Source organism: Tympanuchus pallidicinctus, unplaced genomic scaffold, assembly GCF_026119805.1.
Source record: "Tympanuchus pallidicinctus isolate F22 unplaced genomic scaffold, pur_lepc_1.0 scaffold34, whole genome shotgun sequence".
In the NCBI taxonomy this organism is placed as follows: Eukaryota; Metazoa; Chordata; class Aves; order Galliformes; family Phasianidae; genus Tympanuchus; species Tympanuchus pallidicinctus.
Genome location: NW_026294752.1, coordinates 1,115,573 through 1,138,757, shown reverse-complemented (window position 1 = coordinate 1,138,757; position 23,185 = coordinate 1,115,573). Strand labels below are relative to the sequence as shown.

Below are 23,185 nucleotides of genomic sequence, written 5' to 3'. Positions count from 1 at the left end.
AATGTTTTTTTCCTGTCTTTCATACCACAGCTGATTGTAATTCAAAATAAATACTACTCAAGGATAAACAGATTCTACAAAGGAATAGTGTGAGATTACCTGGGCTTAGCTTTCTTTTCACATATTAACAGTACCATTATATACTAGATATTTCAAAGGGTGAAACTGTTAAATCCTCCTTGGTAAATCTTACGCAATGGTATTGCCTAATTTTTCACTCACAGCAAATGACCTCCATAGGTTTCAAAACTGTTATGTTCTATAATGATATATAATATACTTTCATGCAGAATTACTCAGGTGCAAGATATAATTATAAGGGTAAAATCTATATTTCATTAGAGGATGTGTCCAGCACAATGTCAGATGGGGCCACATTACTAGCTGTCCATGGCTGTATGTGTCCTGCAGGGTTGGCTGCGTACACTTTTAACAATAGATTAACAGTTTGAATCTAAAAGTCATATTGAAGCAGTAAACATGGTACTGCTTGCTTCCTTAAGATCAACTGAAGGAAATTTCCAAGGTATTTCCACACTAGCCAACATTTTGTCAGACATAGAACAGGACAGATTAATGATTCTTAAAAGGTGGTTGCTTCATTTCAAGACACCAAGGGTTTTCTACCAAATGGACTGATGCCTCTGATCTATTCCTTCACTTTCTTCTTTTGTTTCTCCCCTTACTGAGTAGTTCTCTCTACAGTCTAGAGAAGTACAGAAGTACTTGAAAAATAATGACAGGTTAAAATGTTATCTTCTGATCTAAATTGCTATACAACTATAGAGAAATTACACTTCATCCACAAATTCTTAAAACACCCTTTCAGAACTGGTGAAGGCTACAGCATGATACCTGAACCTGTAATGACAAAAGGACATTTCAACATTTTCTGATCTTTTCTCTCACGAAATCCAAGCAAAAATGAGAAACAGAGATACAGACTATTATAATACACATTCATTCTCAAAATAAAACAACTATTAAATCATACAGTGGATTTTCAGGGAATATTGATAACCAAAATTTGGAGGTAAAAATCAAGAATTACAACTCTAAACATTATATAGCTAACCAGGAAGACAGCAGAAGTAAATATGCTAACAACATGAAAAACTATGCTCTGCTTTATCTTCTTCATTTCCCCAGCTATGAATAAATGTAAAAACATAAGAACTGGATTGCTTGCCTCCTTTGTCAAACTGACTGATCCCTAATATGTTATTTGTTAGGTGGTGAAGGCTGGATTTCCAAACAAGTTCCCATGTAAAGGAAATAACAGAACAGCACACTCTTCATTTAATCACATAAACACCTGGCTTGAACATCCAAAATAGTAAGGAGCGCATTCACATGATCAAATATATAAACCACTAATGTAACTCTGAAGAAAGCAATCGGCTTTGCAAAGAGATTTTTTTGTGACACATTCTAAGCACTTCCACAAAGCCTTATGTCCCAAGAGGCAAAGCACACATGAAATCATACTGAAAAAAAAGACTGCATGGACAGAAAAGCAAAGCTGAAATGGCTGCATGATGTTACCAGAACTTGACCTGGCTCAAAGGAAAAGTCTTCAGCTCAACTAAAAATGTAACTGCCTTGTTCCCTGAGAAAGAGAAAAACTCCCAGATACAACTTGGGAATTCAGGGTGCTCCAACAGTTTTCAACACAGATTTACTCACATAGTAATCTAAATCTCACAGTCAGTGCAGCACAAATCACTTCAATGCACCTTATTTTTTACTGTTAATCTTGTAATTTCTTAACATCAAGTTGCCATGAACTGATACAAGCTTGCATAATTATGTCTATGCTCCTGAGCTGGGAATAGCAAACGTGTGCATGCAGTTGTGTTTTCCATGCCTGCAAGTTAGGACTGTGCAACTGGAATTATATTTGTGCATGCTCAGATTTGAAATTTTGTTTGCCCCATATTTCTTTGTAAATTGGACTGCCTCTCTTCACAACTGCATCTGATTTTATGTCATGTTGTTTCTAAAAACAGCTTGCAAAGAGTATTTAAAAGCATGTTCTAATCTGAGAGCCTCAGACTTCATTCATCTCTGCATCCAGTTGAAAACCCAAGAAGAACTTACACAAAAGTCAATTTAAAACTTTTATTGGCCTGTCATGCTCACAGTCTTGAAACAACTTTAATTTAAAGCAATAAAATGGCACAAATTTTAAAAATCATTCAGACGTCAATATCTTTTAATAGAAAAATTATCTGCTTTTCATAAAGGTAAAATGCCCTTTTTTAACACTAGGCTGCATTCAGTCTAGTTTCAGACTCCCAAAGAAACAGGGATTCTATGTCTTCTCCAGAGACACTGTTCATATCTCAACAGACCTGGTGTCAAAAACATTTTTCTAAAAGAATCTTGACCCAGTGCCTTATCTTTTCAGTAGACCTTGGAATAACTAGTTCACACCTGTTCTGTCCTGGTTTAAATCTTTGACACAGAGTGACAGAATGGAGAAGTTAGTTTTATTTGCCAGAATTTAAAAAAGCACCATTTTTGCAAATCTAGATCAAGTTTAGTCAATAAATTCATTTAAATAAAAATCAGGAAGAAAAACCAAACCCTTTGGCTTTTTGCAGAAACTCTCGGGAGTTTCTCACTGTTCAAGTAATCCAGAGAAGTTCCAGCATGGAGAAGAGGATACTCCAGTGAGACCTTCTATTCCTCTGACCTGAAAGGAGGCTGTGATATAGTGGGTTGCCCTCTTCTCCCAAGTAACTAGTGATAGGACTAGACAGAATGGCCTCACACTGCACCAAGGGATGCTCAGGTTGGATATTAGGAATATTCTTCTCTGAAAGAGTGGTCAGGTGCTGGAATGGGCTGCTGAGGGAAGTGGTTGAGTCATCATCCATGGAGACATTCAAGAAAAATTTAGATGCTGTACTAAGGGACATAGTGGGGAAATACTATTGGTAGGTGGATGGTTGGACTGGATGATCTTGAATGATCCAACCTTGGTGATTCTATGATTCTAAGTTCAGGTGAACTGATCAACACATGTAGCAAAACTAGCTTTAGAGTAGTTGGGAGAGGTTGTTGGATTCAAATTAACATAAATTGTGTCTTCATCAGCTACATAAGAGAGATAAGAAACCTCAAAATAAATAAAAAAACCACATCATTTCTATTTATATTAAGATAAAAAGGTATCTGAACAAGAATAGCCTGAAAGACAAGCTAGTATTACCTAGCCAGGTATGTAAATGGTAGTTGAGAGTTGGAAATAGTCATGCTGCCTCACTTTTCAAGATTAAATTGGAAAGCAAATTATAGAAGAGCTTGAAATGCAGCATGGCAGTCAAAAAGATCAACGTAATTTTCTTTCAACTGCTTATACACACCTCATATCTCTAATTTAGGCAGTAATGGTCCCTTTAAATGAGATTTTGATCTAACATGGGATTAATTTTTGGGCAGAATACCGCAAGGAAGACCTGTGGGAAGCATGATGAAGAGGAACAGTTGCAAGGTTCATACTAAAAGAAGTGTAAAATTTGCTTTTCTCTACAGGTTACAGATTAAAAAAAAAAGGTTAAATACACATATGTGGGATATTCCTATATTATCATACATAAATACATGTATGCTAGGTTGAAGTAATGGCTTCTATTCATCCCCATGGAAAATAGAGCTGCTACAAAATCACAATGAAATTATTGATAGAGCAAATCCTTAGCTACTAAACACTACTCTTCAACACTGTCACCATTACAAGCTATGCATTTTCACCAGCTTACATGCTGGGTTCACAAAAATCTGCACCAGCAGAGGTGACCCACTGTCACTGTCACCACTGCTGAAATGCACCACTCATCAAATCATTGTGCTCATATACAGTGTTCGATCTCTATCAATGCTCCGCAAGCATCGATGGAATTGAAGCAGGAGCTTTGTGATGCTGAACAAGTGAATCAAGTTGGTAAGGAGCAATAGAGATTTGAAAGAAGGATATGAACAAACCTGGTAGTACCATCATGGTTGTTTAGTAGCACAAATGGATGAAGAGATCAAGAGGGAAACGCATAGAACAACGGTCAAAACTGTACTTTTTTCACTCCAGAATGCATCTCTTTCCACATAACACTGACAAATACAAACAACTCAGAAACACTACCCTCAACAGAGACTGGAGCAGGAGGTAACTAAATCAAATTTAGGTACTGATTATGAAACTCAAATCAAAGAGAGAGGAAACAGGAATGGAGTCTGAACCAGATTGCTTCTTCATACTCTATGGTAAGCTCACAGCAGGTGGAATGAATGCACCATGTAGGCTGGCAGTGTTGCCAAACTTGCAGTTTTCAGGAATCGAAAGCACATGAAGAACCTATCAATCACAGCAAACAATAATCACAAAGATACACACTCACCCCTAAGGGAATGATAGGAAATATTTCAAACAGAGCTGAAATTAAACAAAGGCAGCCCATCCTATAGATACACAAACATTAAACTACAAGATTTTTTTTTTTGTCAGAAAAAAATATATATTAAGAAAATATAATTACGTTCAATCAGATGTACAAAATGCAGGGAAAACACAGTTAATCTGCTGTCTATCCCTGACATTTTCTGTTAGTTTTTCTTGTACAGTATCTTCTTTGCTTTGATAGCAAAAAATATTACTCCATACACCTGTACACCTGCAATTTTTTTCTGCAAATGTGCAGAACTGCAATATAAAAGACAGAGTTACAAGGCTGCTGCACATTGCTTACACAACATACCTTAAAAGACATGTGAAAATTACCCAATACTGTTTGCCAAAAAGTCATCCAGATGTGACTTCTGTCATGTAAGTACTTTCACAGGGGGAGCACAAGTAGTTAAAGCTCTCACATATGTGAGAAAGACACAAATAAGCCTAATTGCTGCACTTTGGATTAGGGGGAGAAAAAAAAAAGAAAAAAAAAAAAAGGCAAGTTTGTTGTTTATTTTTAATAATGAATCTGACCAGGTATTTAAAGAAAACGACAGATATTCGATAAATTCTCCATCTCTTGAGGGCTTGTGGATAAGACCCGCTGCAGTCAAACACACAAAAAGTGAATTCATGGAATTCCACGGCCAATTCTGCACGAACACAAACTACATGATCTGATGGCCACTGCTGGCCATAAAGTTTTTCAGTTTAGGTTCACATAAAACAGCTTCAGTCAAATCGTGCTTTCCACTCACTGGAAGCAGCGCCCGGGTCAGAGCAACATGGAGGAAACACAAACGAGGATTAGTGCACTCCGTATCCCAGGCACTAAGCAAAATCATCTAAATGTTTAAAACATATTTTTGCATTTAATAAAACCGAACTTTTTTTAGCTGACAGTGGATTCCTTTTCATATCCAGTAATTATTAGAGATCATAAAGATATACTCACAATTTATGGGTGTTGAAGTAATTTGGCTGTTTTACAATGCACACGAGGCACGCAGATCTATCTTTACAATCACACACCTTGAGCCCCGTGAGCACCTGGTCGTGCTTGTTAGAGAGTGAGGGCCTGTTGCTGTTACTTGTATGGAAAGAAGTGGGAAACGAGCTTAAACAGAGAAAAATCAGTCATTTTTGCTTTTAAAGAAAGCCGAATTCTAGGACTGTGACCATCAAAGTGAAATTAATGAGCTTCCTTTTGGATATTCAGATAACATTTCAACCTCTTTTTTCCTCCCATGTAGCAGCAAGGTGATAGATTACTCTCCATAAGGAACTGCTATGTTCAACTTAAAAGCAATACAACGGACATATAGAGAAAATATTCTCCGGTAGAAGCATAATTACTGATCAACACCGAGCCAAACCTCAATCACAATTGCACTTGACTTTGTTACATTAGGTACCAAGTGGGAAAATGCTCTCATCTCCCAATGAAGTATTTTTATTTCATCTCCCAATACCACAGCATCAAGTCCTGGAAAGGAACACGTGAAACAAGAAAAAAACAACTTTGCCAACGTTGCCATATGTGCAAAACTTAAGAAGGGGCTTCAAAAACCTCTGGTCTGCCAAGATGAGAGTCCAGATGAGACAACATTAACACCTTTGACAACCTATCCCTGAGAAGCACAAAGCATGCCTGACTCGAGTGCGTGGCACGTGAGTGCTTACCCTGAGCCTGGTGGGAAAGACATCCACTCCAATAATCACAGCCCATAAGTAGGTAAGAGAGAGGTGTCTTTCCTCCCTTGAAAAATTAACTTTGAAGTTATTATCTGTGGCACAAAAATCTTCTGTGGCTACAGCAGATTTAACAAATTTTAAAACATACTGTAGAAAAATGCTCTGGGCACACGTGACAGAGGAGCAAAGCTATGAAGAGGCTTGTTCATTCTGTTATAGCTCAAAAGAAATCTTAAAGACTCCACGTAACAATATCACACATTAAAAACATTACTAACATTTTCTACATAATCCAAAACCTAAATCATAATCCTAAAACCATAACATATTCCCACCATCTCTTTTCTGCTTTTGCAATCAGTTTGAATATATTGTTTATATATATATATTAAGATTTTTTGAAGTATTTGAGGATGGCTAAGTGAGCTGTCGTATATCATGTCTGCTGAGTTCCTGTAACGGTCCTGAGTTCCTCAAAATTGAAATAAGTCCTGTGAATGTAAAAGACATAAACAGTCAGCGCTGATGACTAAAAAAGGTGAATGAGGTAACAGTAATGCCGGTGAAGCTGTTGGTCTCCAATGTGCCATAAATAGTGAAGTGAAATTAAAATTTTTCAATCAACATCAGTTATGCACATGCGTGCACACACACACGCGTGCGCACAGATGCATACGAAAAAGCAGCCTGATGAGAAGCAGACAGGATCAGAAGTTCAAGCAGAGGTTCTTGAACAAAAAAAAAAAAAACACAAAAAAAACATTGTTGGTTTTTTTTTTTTTTATGCTGTGGTTGTTGTCGCTATATGGTGGGATCTCCTAGAGGCAGGAAACGATGGATTGTAGTACAGACTTCCTTAATTTCCTGCTAACTTCTCCCAAACAGAAGTCGCTTTTCTCTGTCACTTATCTAAGCCCTACTGAAGCTTCCCTCAGTACATATATAAAAACATAGTATGTATATTAACATGCATATCTGCTGAGCAAACATACAGAAATGCCACTGTTAATAACTTTTAACTAGTTATTTTCTACACTGATAAAGTAAGCATATATATATATACACAAAGAAACAGCATTTTTTATACGGACTTCATTTCCTTATAACTCAAAGTATTTAAAGCCATTAATTATGACCTGAAAAACTGCAAATGATTAATAAGGTGAGACACAGAGAGTGATAAATTATTTGCACAAGGTTAGGGAAAAAATCCATAGCATTATAAGGACATCCTATAAGATTTCTTGTTTCCTAGTTTTATTCCTCAAAAAATTTCTTCTAAGAGATTGATGGCAATTAGTCTCCATGGAACTATGACACAATTTAATGAATCATACAACAGGAAAAGCCTATCTCTGAAAAAAAATGTCTTTCCTGTTTCAATAGTATATTTGTAACGTACAGTGACACAAGAAGACCGGAAAAAGGGACAGTTCTCCTGAGTGGATTGATTAATTAACATGGATTGCTTGAACTAAGTCCAAGAAAGCTATGCCAAGGAGGAATCCTGTACTGTTTTTCCTAACTGAGGCTGGGTCAGACACATTATCTCAAGAACACAAAAGGAAATCGCAAAGCCAGGTATAAGACTGCCCTTTCAGAGCAATGAAGACATCCTTGATGCAGATCATGGGCCAAAGAACAGGAACTCAGGAAATGGGGATAAGGAAAACACAGAATATGAACGCTATCAAAACTAAGAATAGCTGTTTTGTCTGGAATTGATGTTTTACAAGATTTCTACAGTTATGTTATTTCCTGTTTGATGAGAGATGATTCCAAAGTGTGGGCTTATATCCAAATCTCCAGTTCACTAAGGCCTAGAAGGGATCAGAAGTAAGTAAGGTTCCTTTCACAGGCTTTCCTAATAGTTAATAAAGTAAATTCTACGAAGTTTGTTTTTTTCTTTTTCTTTTCTTTTCTTTTCTTTTCTTTTCTTTTCTTTTCTTTTCTTTTCTTTTCTTTTCTTTTCTTTTCTTTTCTTTTCTTTTCTTTTCTTTTCTTTTCTTTTCTTTTCTTTTCTTTTCTTTTCTTTCCTCTTTTCTTTCCTCTTTTCTTTTTTGGTACAGCTGAATGCATTTATTTTTTTCAAAGTTATTAAAAAAAAAAAAACAAACAACAGAAAACCAGCTTTTGACTATAAAAAATCAACTGGTAACTTTTAGAAGTCATAATTAGATGCAGGAGATGATAATATTATTATTTAAGTTTCCTAGAACAGATACCATGTATTATAATGGAGAAAGTTTGGGCAAGACTGCACTGCATCCATTAGCTTTTTCTACAGAATTGGCATGGGTTGGTATCCATTACACTCCACATAGCAACTCAGAATAAATTACGTAGTGGCTGCTGCAAACTCACTTGCTACTATGCTTTGGTAATAATGTCCATTCCTCCTTAGCAAAGGTGTTCAAGGTTAATTCTGACACTAAAGCTTCTTGAAGTTCCTCAGCTGTACTGTCTCTGCACTATCCAGAATCATCAGCAAAGTGGTACTGTGTGAAACATTTCCCCCCATCAATTTTTGCTCTCAAAAGTACTTTATGTACCCTACATCTCTGATTTTCTCAAAGATATGTTTCTTCTCCTCTAAAGCTCTATGGAAAGGGCTACATCCAGTGGAACTGAGTGAGGAGATACTGGGTTGGTTACAGGTTAAGAGTATAATTCACATTTGAAAGACCTTAAGAAGTCTCTCCAGTTTAAGCTCCTGCACAAACCTAGCCCTGGTGTAAGGTCAGACCAGGTTGCTTTGGGTGAAATAAAGTACTTCCTTGAAAACCACCAAGGACAGAGCCTGCACAACCTCTCTGCTCAAGCTGCTCCACTGTCTGCCTGCCTTCATGGTGAAAAACAGTTTTCTGATATACAGTCTGAGCATTCACTGCCTCATCCTCCCAGCATGCACTGTTGTGAAGATCCTAGCGCCTCTCAGCTCCCTGTGGGCTGCTGTGCAGGCTCAACCTTCTACCAAGGTCAGAACAGCCCCTGTTCTTCTGGAGTTGGACTGGAGTTGAGTGCTCCAGTCACTGGAGGCCATCCCTTGAACTAAAGATGATGAAGCTTTGGTTGACTTCAGAGCTTTGATGACCTCAGAGATGGAGCTAGAAGAGACTCATCAGTATAGTCCTACAATTAGATGCATTAGTTCTACCAAAGAACAGTGAGTGCTGTACAGTGCCAGGTCTCTGGGATTCAAGCAAGGATTTCTCAAGGTATTGCATATACTGTATATATGGTATATGGCAATTCACTATAGGACAAAAATATGCATCTGTATTCAACAACTTAGTTCTTGAATAATATCACATCAATATACTTCTAAAGGAATATGAGAAACAATATCCTAAAGACATTTTTCAATGAATGTAGGAAACGTAGGAGACACATCAAATGACAAGATCTGTATCTCTCTTATCATCAATACACATTTTAAAGAGAATGAATGGAAGTATTTTTTATAATGCAACTTCTATCATTCCAGTTCCATCAGCTAGCCAGTACCTTAGAATGTGCTTATCAGCATGCAGTATATCATGCCAGGAAAAGAAAGAGGGAAAGCACTGAACAGGGGTGAAGAGAATCAAGTTCAGTAACCACGTGAGGAGTACTCAAAACACATTTAAGCAAAAAAGGGATTATGAATCAATGAAGTCCAGTGTTACAAACATAGCCTGTATTAAAGTAAATGGCACAATAGTATTTCAATAAATGCAGCATCTACAAGTGAGGATTCAAAGATAGGAAGCCACTCACAATGCCAGGAAGCACCTAGAGAAGTACTAGTCTAAACCAATTTGCTAGAGACAGAGGTCTGTCACAACATTCAGAGCTGAAATATGCCAGCAAGCACTCACTAAGTGTATGTAAATGCACTTGCAACTTTTCTTGGCAGCTCAAGTCTGACTTCTGTCAAGAGCTTCAAGAGTGATGTCCAATCCAATTAATATATATTAAAATCTGGCGTATATGGTTAAGAAATAACAGTCACCCACTTCATTTTGGGATCAGTCTCTCGAGTCTCTTTAAGGAGGGATACTTTTACTTTACTCAGTTCCAACATTCACATTAATATCTTCATTAATCCATTCAATTAAGCAGAAACTAAGAGGTTAGTAAAGCCACCCTTTATCCAATATTCAAATATAATCACATAAAAGACAAAGTTGTTTCTAATTTAAACAGTCATCAAGAAACAGTTTGTCTGCTGGAGGTCTTGATGACACACTTCTTCCTGTAATCTTTAGATATATCATTGATTCCATTACCTACTGTCAACAGCAATAGACTCCTCATGCAATCTAGTTTTGAGACAGGGTAACTCTCTGTCTTTCTGGTGATACCAAAGGGTCCACTCCACTCACACTGAGCAGTCCTTCACCTTTCCTTCTCTTGTCTCTCCTCTTTCCATGCCAGAAAAGGAACGATTTCTCCTTTTCCTGCTCAAATACGCAATCATCATTTCAGCCATCTGCTTCAATACAACAAACCCTTCATACAATCCCATCTAAATGCCAAATCATTAGAGATTAAGATGATTTATTTTAGTTCAGTGCAGTGTCACCAGTTTGAGTTTTAATAAAATAAAAAATAACTGAGGATTTGGGAAATACTATGGCTTATCTATGTAAAAATTCCCTCTCTTGCCAATATTCTCTATCGCTGCTGACAGACATTAGAACATTCCTTTCATCTCCTTCCTCTTCTTGCAGTTAAACGTATCCCCTTAAGGAGTATTTGCTTTCTCTAAGATAGATTATACATTGTATGCAACAAGAAAACCTTACACACTTTCTCTACCATCTGCGAGGCTTTTTTGCCCACTTCCTTAAGAAGAATTAATTCAAAACCCTTGTTACTCTTTCCATTTTGGATAAATAAACCAGGATTACATTTCTGTTAGAAACTGAAACAAAAGGATTACTATTTCCACATACACACATCTAAATTAGAGAAGTACTTCTGAATATGGTCAAACACATTTCCAAACCTAGTGGGATCAAATGTGGAATGAAAACTGTGATAAAGAACAAATACAAAGTGCACACATACATACACACACACAAAACACCCCCTCTATTCATGCAGAAAATATGATCTAATGTGGGAATGATTTCATTCAAATAATTCTTTCGGCATCCCTGTAAGATTCCAGGATGTGCAAATTAAGATAAATTTTATGGGTCAAACTATTCTTACCACTACATGTGCTCAAGTCAACTGAAATTGATGACAACTGGATGCCGTGTCAGGGGATGGAATTTGGCTCAGAAAGTCACAATGTAAGGAGAATATGTTATAAAAATAAAAATGGCACGGTGCTCCGAATGAGGAAGGAAACAATTCTTAACGTGGCTTGGGATATAGAGAAGCATAGAAAATTAGGAAAAGTTGGCCAAAGAGCTAGCAGATTGTTAGATAAAGCTCAGTCATCAAAACAGAGCCAACCTCAAGGATCTGGATGAGGATTTGCCTGTGATGAACCTAATCCCATTTCACAACTCCAATGTGAGTAAAGCTAAACCCTGATCCACTTTAAAAAGACACTCCTATTTTACTTTCATATTCTTTGGAAATTCAAAATAGCTATTTAAGACCTCATCACTGCCGATCTTTATGTCTAATTTCATTAAACAAAATACTGTGATCAAACCTTTGGTATGAACTTCCCTTTTCTTCCTTCTTTATTTTTAACAACAGAAATGTCCCTAAAAGACGTCTGTGTAACTTGCAAAATAGACCTAAATCAAAACCAGATACACATATTCATGCAGACGATTTAGCAGTAATATTTCTAGCAGTGGGAGTTTGCAAATATTATCAAATCCATGTTCAAATTGTATGACAACTGGCCGATGAAAACCAGAAGCTATTCTGACACACATTTTAACCAATTTTTCTGCTACTGGAATGAATATGAGCGCAAATGTCTTCCTGTTTAAACTTTTGTTCATTTGAGTGAAATGTGAAGATGTGTCATGTCCTCAGCTGAGTTCCAGAACTATTCAGGATGTCATGTAACATTTAATTTCAAGCTCCATTTAGAGAAAAGAATTAAACATCTAACCTGGAACAGCTATCCTCCCAGCTGTTGGGTGATCCATTTCCATCACAAGTCCATTGTGCAGCACCTATTAAAAAAAAATATATATATATATATGTGTGTGTGTAATAAAAAAATGATCAACTAGGTCCTAAACTCAAAAGTAAAAAGGACACATATATTTCCATGTTCTTTTAGAGAACATAAAAAATCCAGGGAGCTACAGTTCATGTAATTTACATAGCTTATAAAATGAAAGCCCTGATGTTTGACATGGTTCTCTATCTATGCATCTCAATGAAAATCTCAGTAAGACTTGACATGTTTAACATATCTTTGGGCTCCTGTATCCAACATCAAGCAGAAGCAATTGAGCTGAAAGCACATCACACTTTCTACCACTGACAGACAAACAATTGGTAGCAACCTTGAACCACTTTCACTTTTGCTCTGCCATATGCATTACAAGCCTATGCAGAGATGATGCTTTCTAGTTTTCTTTGCTCATATTCAGGTGTCTTTGAGCTTATGATAGATCACGCTACATAATGCTGTCCCAATAGATCTTACAAACACTGGGGAAAGCCATCATAAATCTGATGTTAATTCTGTTCTGCTTAGAAGGCATAACAACCCTCTATCTGCATGGGATGATTATTCATCACAATTTCCAATTCCACGCTATTAAACTCAACCAGAAAACAAATGTATATCAAAACACTCAAACAGAGGAAAAGCAATTCACAACAGAATTTTTTACTATTTAATGGAAATCTACCTGCGAAGTCAATAAGCAGTCTTTTTTGTTTCCTCACTTATTACTCTGACATCCATCTAATGCTGTCACCTTAATCACGTAACTGGTATTTGTTTTTTAATATATGTGTCCTGTAGAGATAACCCTCCCACTAGCCAAACAGCTTTACAATTTTTAAAAAGTAAAATATGTTTTGTTGCTTGTGTACATCAACTATATTATGTATGAAGGCTGCTTCAAAAATAAAATCCTGTTTTATTAGGTTGGTCCATGATATCAGAGGTAGACGGTGGTGGTGTAGCAGAAGTTGAACCTTCCTGCCAATATTCTGTTACGTGCTGCTGCTGTGTAACAAATGGCAGCAGAGGAGCAGTCTGACAAAACCACGTCTGACATGGAAGTGCATACAAAGAAATAGCATCATTAAATTCCTCCATGGGGAAAAAAAATGAACACACTGACATTCATCTACTGTTGCTGATCTTTTATGGAGACCAAACAACGGATGTGAGCACAGTGAGATGGTAGGTGCTGCATTTCAGCAGTGGTGACAGTGGCAGTGGGTCATCTCCAATGGTGCAGACTTTTATGAGTGCAGCATGCAAGCTCTTGTTCATCACAGGCAAAAATGCATAGCTATCAGTAGTGACAATGTTGAAAAATAGTGTTTTGTAGATGGAAATTTGCTCAATCAAACAGTGTTACAGGGCTCTTTGTACCTATTGTAGTTTATATGGAAAAAAAATAGGAGACGTTGCTTTTGGAGGGACCTACATATTTCATATGCAGCCCAAGACAATGTCTCTTCACTCAGTGTGGCCTAATCAAAGACAAAAGGTTGGACTCATGAGTTAAACATTTCAAACAAGCTTTTAATTGGCTTTGCAAAGCTTTGCATGTATAACAATGAGGAATTCTCAACCTTGAATTTCATCAGAAACATGAATGACTGATGCAGGACAGCAGATAATCTGGTTGGAAGGGATCTCTGGACAACATCTAGTCCAGACTCCCGCTTTACATGTGCCTACTGCCAACAAGCAGTCAGGACAGCAGCAGCTTTTCCTGAACATGTAATGAAATCCTGCAAGGATGGAGATTTCACTACATCCAAGTAACAGGCCCCCATGCTGTGCCATATTCCTAATAAAACACATTATTTCCTAATATCCAGTCTCAACCTGCCAAATCTTTATTTGAAGCTGTTGCCTTGGGCTATATCATCTTATACTACTGTGTATCTCTGTTGATTGTCTCCCCATTAGCAGATATGGATGCTATGAAAGCTCCCCAGAGCATCCCCTTTGCTGGACTAAACCAGCCCAGCTCCCTCCCTCATCCCAAGTGCTGTTATCCTGGCAGCTCTTCTCTGAATCCACACGAGTTTCTCAGCAGCCATTCTGAAATGGGAGGTTCCAAAACTGGACACAGAAATCCAGGGACAGACTCACCAGTACAAAGCAGCCAAGCATATTGTCTGCCTTATTCATGAGGAATGCATGACGCCGGCTCCTGTTTAGCCTGGCATCCATTGTAACACAGGTTTTCAGCAGATTTCTTAGTCCATCAGAGCTGTCTGTACCCATGAGTGTATTTTTTTGTTTGTTTGTTTCTTTTTGTTACAATTTTTTTTCCTCTCCAGTGCAAGTGTGGTTAATTGGACCCTGTAAGAGCTATCAGTGGGGAAAAAGAAACCAGAAAGACATCTGAAATCAGATTGTACCTAATTCTTTATAAAGAGTTAATGCAACAATAGGATCAAGTATGTCATATATCTGATATGTTTATATCATACTTAAGTACACTGATTACATTATACTACTGTTCTAAAACTACTTAATCTTTTCTCAGAGCACAAACATTTTGAGGGAAGAAGAGGCCCTGGGAGCCTGATCCTGCAGGTCTTACATAGTTACAGTTTTCTGTTGAGCCGCTGCCATTAGCTGGCATTAAGAAAGAGTTTAAATACTTTTCTGAAGTATGCTCTACAAAATAAAGAGCATAAAAGTTGAAATCCCACAGATTCCAGATGAACTTTTCCTTTATTCCCATCCTTTTCTTAAAAGTATGCCCAGGTGGGTACAGACACACATCCCACACACTAGAACCTTGCTACTGTTACTCAGAATCCTGCTGAATTTCCTACTGAAATTCATGTCTGGAGAACTGGAGAACGACATTCTTTTAGAATGCTGCTATTGTCTGCTAAAAATATATATACTTAAAGGAAAATATGTGAATTACTGATCTGCCCATTTTTTTCTGCTCAAAGCAACTATGCAAAGTTTCTTAAATGCAGTCTGTGTCTCTGAAGCTGAAATTTTTAGATAAACAAAACCTGTTTTGTTGAGTTGGTAGCATTATTACTTAATTAGTAGTAAAAGAGCAGGATCAAGGGACTTTTATTAAGAAAAATCAGCTAACAGCTATATAAGGAATCAAGATTTTACACAAGCAGTAGGATATGGCAGTAGGAAAAAGGAAAAAAAATGTCTGGAGAAGGCCATGGGGAGACCTCACCAACATAATAAACAGGAGGCATTACTTTTGGAGCAGCCCTCCTATTACTGATGTTGACTGTTCAGCTATACAGAAACGATTCCTAACATTCACTGCACAACCTACGTCCTTGTGCTGGAAAAAGGACACATTGAGTAATGCATCAAGCTAATAGAGACTCTGAAATTATTCTCAAGTTGTGTTAAAGGACAAAGCAAGACAAAACTTTTCTTGAGATTAGATTCTGTAATGCTCTTGGGAAGACAAGACCAGGAACTAACTAGAATGGTTGAAGAATGAGCTATTTGTGAAAGAATTTATACCAGTCACTCAACAAAAGCTCAAATATAGAGCAGAAACTTCTACGCAGGCATGGAAATACACCTAAAACCTTAGGTTATTTTCCAAGGCTTGTTTCAGACCTGGACAGAAAAAACTGAAGTGAGCAGCAGGGTTCATCATTTTTACATTTCACATTTAAGGCCTGTTCTGGTGTCTCAGGGCTGGGGAAGGTCCATGGCACATTTCATTCCAGGGCAGCGTGAGGAAACTGGCTTTGCTTAGCTCCAAGAAGGCTCAGGGAGGGTCTGTCTCACATGGAAGCAAAGATGTGTCACTGAAACCCTCCATGCGGAAAAATTATACCCACTGACATTCATCAGTGCTTGCTGAGCCTTTATGGAGGCCAAATAGTGGATGTGAGCACAAAGCAGCAGTGTGTGGTGCATTTCAGCAGTGGTGATGGCGACAGGGAATCACCTCTGCTGGTCCAGATTTCTACAAGTGCGGCATGCAGGCTCTTGTTTATCATCAGCAGAAATGCATAGCTAATGGTAGCGACTGTACTGAAAAAGTGCTTAGCAGCTGAGAATTTGCTCTACTGAATGGCGTTGTCGTATTCTTTGTATCTATTGCAGTTTCCATGGAAATAAATATGAGGCATTACTTTTGGAGCAAGCAACGTACTTTGTATGCAGCTCAAGACAATTCCTCTTCACTCAGCGCAGCCCAGGCACGCTAAAAGTTTGCACATCCATTACCAAATTCATCTACTTATTCACCTTGTAACGTGAACAGCATTAACATCCTCAACTACTACTGATAGGTGTAATAAAGACAGCATTCTTGAAAATTTCCAGTAAAGAAGATGACAGTTTTCTTATACAGGCTCTACCATACTCCTCTATTCTTACATTAGAAAATTTTCTCCTCTTACATAATCTAAATGTCTTTACTTCACATAAACATTTTCATTCTTGTCTTCTCAACTTGATACAGAAAACAAATCTCTAGCACCTTTACAGCATTTTTTTACATACTGGAAGATCGTAATCCCATCCTCCCTCAGTCTGCTCTTTCCTAGACTAAACAAAACTAATTATTTTAACCATTCTTTTCAGGTCAGATTTTGTGAACCTTTTATCTGCATAGAATAGCATGCTGAAGAAATTCCCATTCCTGAACAGGTGGTGTCAAAAGTTCGGGTCAGTTTTTTCTGAGCTCATGGGGTGAGACTATTTAGATGACATTTAAAAATACAGGTATTTCCAACAAAAAATGCTGGTGGAAGAAAATCTGTTCACTGGTCTAATCATTTGGCAATGCATCAAATCATTAATTCTGCGAGACAGACAAGTGAGACATTCAGAATTCTTTTTCCAAATGAAAGAATGGGAAAATCTAACTAATCATTTTAACTCATACTTAGAATCTTTCCAGTTATGCCCTTAATCAAACAGCATTGAAAGTTTGGCTTTCTTTCTCTGTAACTTCTATAGGATTCCTTTATGCATGTTATTATTTGTGATTCCAACGCAATGAAACGCACACATGAACTGGAAATCAGTATTCATTCAAGGTGCATACTAGCTTCTTCATACAGTAAACTAAAGGCTGGGCCTACAAGTAACACCATTTGGTTAAGGAAGAACATGCAGACTCTCCAGCTGCTAACTCAGGACTCAAAAAAAATGCATGTTTTCCTGTTTGACATCTCTAAATTCTTATTCTAACTTTGCAGACTTAAAATAATTTTAAAACATTTCTTTTTATGATGCACAAATTCCATTTCTTTCTTTAAATGCAACTAGTAAAAGCCTTCTGTATCTTTGAGAGTCTCCATTATTGCCTTTTAAAAGGGACTGTTAAAGTTGAAATCAAACTTTCTTTCCATTTTTATTAGAAATATGTTTTTTCCTCAGATACATTTTTCTCTAAAGCACTGAAATTATCATTATTCATTACACTTATATCTTCTACAGTTATTTAGCCTATAATAGTATACTTGCTTACGTATTTTGTGTTGAAGAATTCAATGCTTATAACTTAATCCCCACTAAAGTTGGCAATACATTTGTTTTTCCACATCAGCAATAGAGTCTCAAAGAACTGTGTAACTTCCTGTTTCATATGTCCCATTGTTAAAATTCTCAACAAGAAACTGAGGGAAAAAAACACCAAAAGACCAACCACTTAACCAACTCCTTCTGCTATACATTCTCAAAGCTGCAAAGGAAAGGTGTAAAACAAGATTACTACAATCTAACCCTTGAAAGACTGCAAGGCTCACATCCATTGCTATCAGACACAAGGGAAATCTGAGGACAAATTAAGAGATAGAACTTAAAGGCCTTCTCCTCCATTGTCTCATATCCTACACACAATCATGATCCTCCTTACGTAGCAGAGCCCCCTATCCCCTTTCTATTCATTCATTACCTTAGCTTGGCATAAGGAGCTTATGAATAAAGATGTTTGTATGAAAGATGATAGCTAAAAGTAGAATCATTTTTGTAAGTTACTTTTTCTTCCATATGGTTCACTTTCCATGCTAGAAATATTCTATTACTGTATTACCTATTATCACTTGAGTTTTTGTGAATCAAATTAATGTTTGGGTGGCATTTTACACTGGACTACAATGAGATCATTATAAGGAAATCACAAGCAGTCTGTCTTTCAGCAGTAACCTTTTCATGTAATTTCATTTTACTCAAAATATAGTCATCCTGGAAATTAAAGTAGGAACATCAAAAGAAAGCCTGATGTCAACATTTTTTAATCTTTGCTTAGTGGCAGCATTAGTAGTGTAATCTCAGACTGTTGTCTGTGACATTCCACATAGGATTATTTTTTTTTTTTATGGTAAATGTTTATGTCTTTCCTCCTGATACTAAGAACTGCAAAGGTAAAGACTCTCAAATGGGATGGACAGTGGGCTGAACATGAGCCAGCAGTGTACCCAGCTGGCCAAGAAGGCCAATGGCATCCTGGCTTGGATCAGGAGTGCTGTGGTGAGCAGGACCAGGGAAGTCATCCTGCCCTGCACTCGGCACTGGTGAGGCCTCACCTCGAGTGCTGTGCTCAGTTTTGGGCACCTCAGTGCAGAAAGGACATGGAGGTGCTGGAGCAGGTGCAAAGAAGGGCAGCAAGGCTGGGGAAGGGCTTGGAGAATATGGCCTGTGAGGAGAGACTGAAGGAACTGGGGCTGTTCAGTACGGGGAAGAGGAGGCTGAGGGGAGACCTTACTGCTCTCTTCCAGTATCTGAAAGGTGATTGCAGCAGAGTGGGGTTGGTCTCTTCTCACTGGTGATAGAATGAGGGGAAATGGCCTCAAGTTGCACCAGGGTAAGTTTAGGTTGGATCTCAGAAAAAACTTTTTACAGAAAGGGCTGTTAAGCACTGGAATGGGTTCCTCAGGAAGGGAGACTATCCCTGGATGTGTTTAAAAACCATCTGGATGTGGTGCTCAGAGACATGATTTAGCAGAGGGTTGTTAGGGCAACATGGTTGGGTTGTGGTTGGACTTGATAATCTTTAAGGTCTTTTCCAGCTTGAGCAATTCTATGATTCTGTGATATTCGCATGGAAAAAAAAGTACATAAAATAAAATAGTAAAAAAGTGCATCCTATTGCCATCAGTAAAATATAGGGTTGCTCTGAGTTATGCCATGTTAGTGTGATTTCCACACAATCCTTCACTAAATATTTTTTAAGTCAAGTTTCCTTGCAAACTGAAATTGTAAAATGATATACATGTCATATATATGTAATGCAGAACAAAAGTAAATATCATTTGTTGGTACAGTTCTACTTTAGAATTACTTATTTATCGGCAGACAAAATCAAATTCAAGCATGTTATAAAAGGAAAGCATTCGGTGATGGATAACATTTACAGAAATCTTTACAAATTATTTTTATTTAGTTGATACACATTATTGCTTGACTTTATTCAAACTGTAGCAAATAAAACAACTCACAATTGCCCTCTAACCTCAGAGAATAAAAGGATTTAATTTAAAATTACTTTAATATTATTCCCCCAATATGTAAGGAAGTCCTCACAAAATCTTTTAAGGAAAGATCTTAATATTTTACTTGTGTAAGGTAAATCGAGGGTAATTTAATACATTTCATCATGTATATTCTCAATTGTTTCATCATTTCCTCTTAGCTTGTCATGAGAACAACTACAGAGGATACTTAAATCAGCTGCTTTAAAGCTCAGAGTAATTCAGACATAATAACTTCAATGATTAATTTTGCTCTTTTCCCCAGTGTTGTTAATAACCATAAGCTAAAAAGTGGTTAAAAGTTTTCTACCTGAGTTAAAGTCCCTCAGCCATCTGCTTTCACAAAGAGAATTAAATATTAACTCAGTTCTTATATTCTCACCATGTTGAAAAAAAATTATTCAACTGACACTACTTCTCTATATTAATATTTATGTTACAATTAGGCATGTTCAATTCAATATTACTATTTTGGTTGCCGTATTTGAGCCTCTTCTGAGTCTCACTTGAAAGCTAACTGATATATAGGACAGAAAATGAGAATAAAGGGAATTTCAAAATAAATACAATTGATAGAAAATACGGCTGCAAAGTACATTTTTAAACTTCATGTTCATGCCAAAGACCTGCAAGCTGGAAAATGGAGATTCAAATAGAGGCTTCATTTTTGATTGCTTGAAAGTTCAAATCCATTATTTACAAGTTCATATAAATAAAGTGGTGAAGGATAGAATAACAGAATGGTAGAATCGCAGAATCATCAAGGTTGGAAAAGACCAAGATCATCCAGTCCAACCCCTCGCCTGTCACCAACAGATCTCACTAAACCATGTCCCTAAGTACAACATCTAAATGTGTTTATTGAACACATCCAGGGACGATGACCCCACCAGCTCCCCAGGCAGCCTGTTTCAGTGCCTGACTACTCTTTCAGAGAATAAATTTTTCCTAATGTCCATCTTGAACATCTCCTGGCAAAACTTGAGGCCAATCCCTCCAGCATTTATCTTCGTCTCATCCCTCAAAACAAATGGCTCTATTGCAGGGAAAAGAAGTAGAAAACTTTGTTGTATTACTGATGCAGCAGCACAAAGGCTGGTAGGAGAGAAACAGAAACAGTTTCTGTCTACTTTTACGTGGGCGATTTGGCTATCTACTAAACATTTGGCAAATTATGGCAATCATTGTAAGGTTCACTTCATACCATATGAGTCCATTTCAGATGTAACATAACTGATTACGTATGTAACCAAACACCTATGGCAAGGCAGTCTTACTCTGAACTACCAGCAAGGTTTCAGAACCATTCAAATTACTAGCTAGGATGCAATCAGCTTCTAAATTCCAAACTAAAGGAGATGCTGGAATCAGGAATGTATCAAATATGTTACAAGTCACAAGCACAAAACAGTTTAAAAATGTCTAGTTAATGTAAGGCAATGCATTTGTGCAGACACTACTCTTTCACAGCTTTATCTTGAGTTAAGTGGAAAGGATTTCCAGGGCCACAAAGGAAATGATGTAACCCTTTTCTCTGTGCTTTTGTAACCTCAAAAAAAAAAATAGCTGGCTGTTGGTAAATGTAATTACTACTCGTGCCTCCAAACCACAAGAAAATAATAAGGCCGTTTTTCCTGTACATGCTGAATGTAGTGCCATGGCCATAATCACCCCCTAAAGAAGTAACAGAGCATGTTGTGAACAGAATATCATATTGGGATCACATCCCACATCCTAAAAACTTCCTTCCAAATAAAAAGATTTTCACTCATTTGAAATTTGAAAAGAATATTAAATGTATCCATACCCAATGTCTGGTTCCACTTAGAATTATTAGAATGGTGTTAAGCAGCAGAATGTTTTGCTTATCAGCCTATCCTCTTTTTTTTTTTTTTTTCAATGCAATATTCCCAGTATTTTCAAGACGTGTTGCAAAAGAAAGTCCTTTTACATTCCAATTAATTTTGTTATTCTGTTTCCAAAAACAGCTTCTAACATGTAGTTCACATGTAAGTATTGTACTGGCAAGACAACCCTTTCTTATATCAACATCACATAGAATCCTAGAATGGCCTGGGTTGAAAAGGACCACAGTGCTCATCCAGTTCCAACCCCCTGCTATGTGCAGGGTCACCAACCAGCAGACCAGGCTGCCCCGGTTCTCATGGGCCCATTTCTCCAGCCTGTCCAGGTCCCTCTGGATGGCTTCCCTTCCCTCCAGTATATTGACTGTAGTGCTCGGGTAGGGGTCATTGCTGAGGGTGCACACAATTCTATTGGCTATGTCACTGATAAAGGTGATGAAAAGCACTGATCCCAAGAATGACCCTTGTGGGATACCATTTGTGACCAGCCTCCACCCAGACACAGGACTGTTGGTCACAATCCTTTGTCTACGTCCAGCCAACCAATTCTAAATTCATTGAACAGTCCATCCTTCAAACCCATACTTCCCCAATTTAGAGAGAAGGATGTGGTGAGAGACAGTGTTAAAGGCTTTGCAGAAGTCTAGGTAGATGAGATCCATCATCCTTCCCCTGTCTACATGCTTGAAGCTTATCACAGTTTTACCCTGCAATAGTATTACTTCAAACAAAACCAGCATTCTTTAGAAATTTTTGAATGAGATCTGCTTCTACTGTTGCTGTTTTTCCAGTTTGTTGTTAATTTTAGATCTTTATTCTTGGTTCTCTTATTCTGACAAAGTAGACTCTGTTAGTATGTCATAGTTCTGTATCTACCTACCACCACATCAGTGATACCAAATGAATGCAACACAACAGAAAACCACAGTTCACTGGGAAGTCCTCATATCTGCCACTATCTTACTCTTTGCTCTAATGAACTTTTTCCTTTTTTTTTTTTTTTTTTTTTTGTGGTGTGAGGTGATGTTCTTGACAAAAATTATTCTTATGCTACAGTTTCACAGCTTTTTAGGCACTTGCTGTGGCAGAAGGCCTTTTTACAGACATCCCTAACAGTGGGTTTCCTGTCATCGGTCCATCGAAATTCTGATTTTCATAACCATGTTCAAATACTTTCTACTCTGTAGCCTGCTGTATCTTTCTCAGTCTATTACTGAATACTACAACTGGATTCTATATATATTCTAAGGACTTAATTCCCTTAATTTTAATTTAGTGCCTTTTGCCTAGAGAATTTTCACATTCTCCAATCTATTGGTAGTTCTCTATACCTATTCCTAACTATTGGCCCTTCATATCAAACTTAAGTATTACAGTGACCATAACTTAAGTTAAAGACTTAAATCTTCTTTGGTACAGTTCTTCAGAATTTCTTACCTTCATTCCTGTATGTTACTCAAGTCAAGAATTGCCACCGAGTTTGCATCCTCTGGAATGGAATGCTCCTAAAAGGCTATCACTCAGAGTGATGAGAAATTGCTTCCCTTATGCTTTATCCCACTGTGACATTCAAACAGCA

The 23,185-nt window shown here is 37.4% G+C and overlaps 1 protein-coding gene across 2 annotated transcripts in view; it reads right to left on the bottom strand.

Moving 5' to 3' along the window:
- SUGCT (succinyl-CoA:glutarate-CoA transferase) overlaps window positions 1-23,185 on the bottom strand; it is a 330,926-nt gene that overhangs the window by 42,854 nt on the left and 264,887 nt on the right. For both annotated transcript variants that reach the window (XM_052699012.1, XM_052699013.1), the window contains exon 13: window positions 12,216-12,279. In XM_052699012.1, the coding sequence (XP_052554972.1) occupies window positions 12,216-12,279 (64 nt within the window). The remainder of the gene's footprint in view (window positions 1-12,215; window positions 12,280-23,185) is intronic.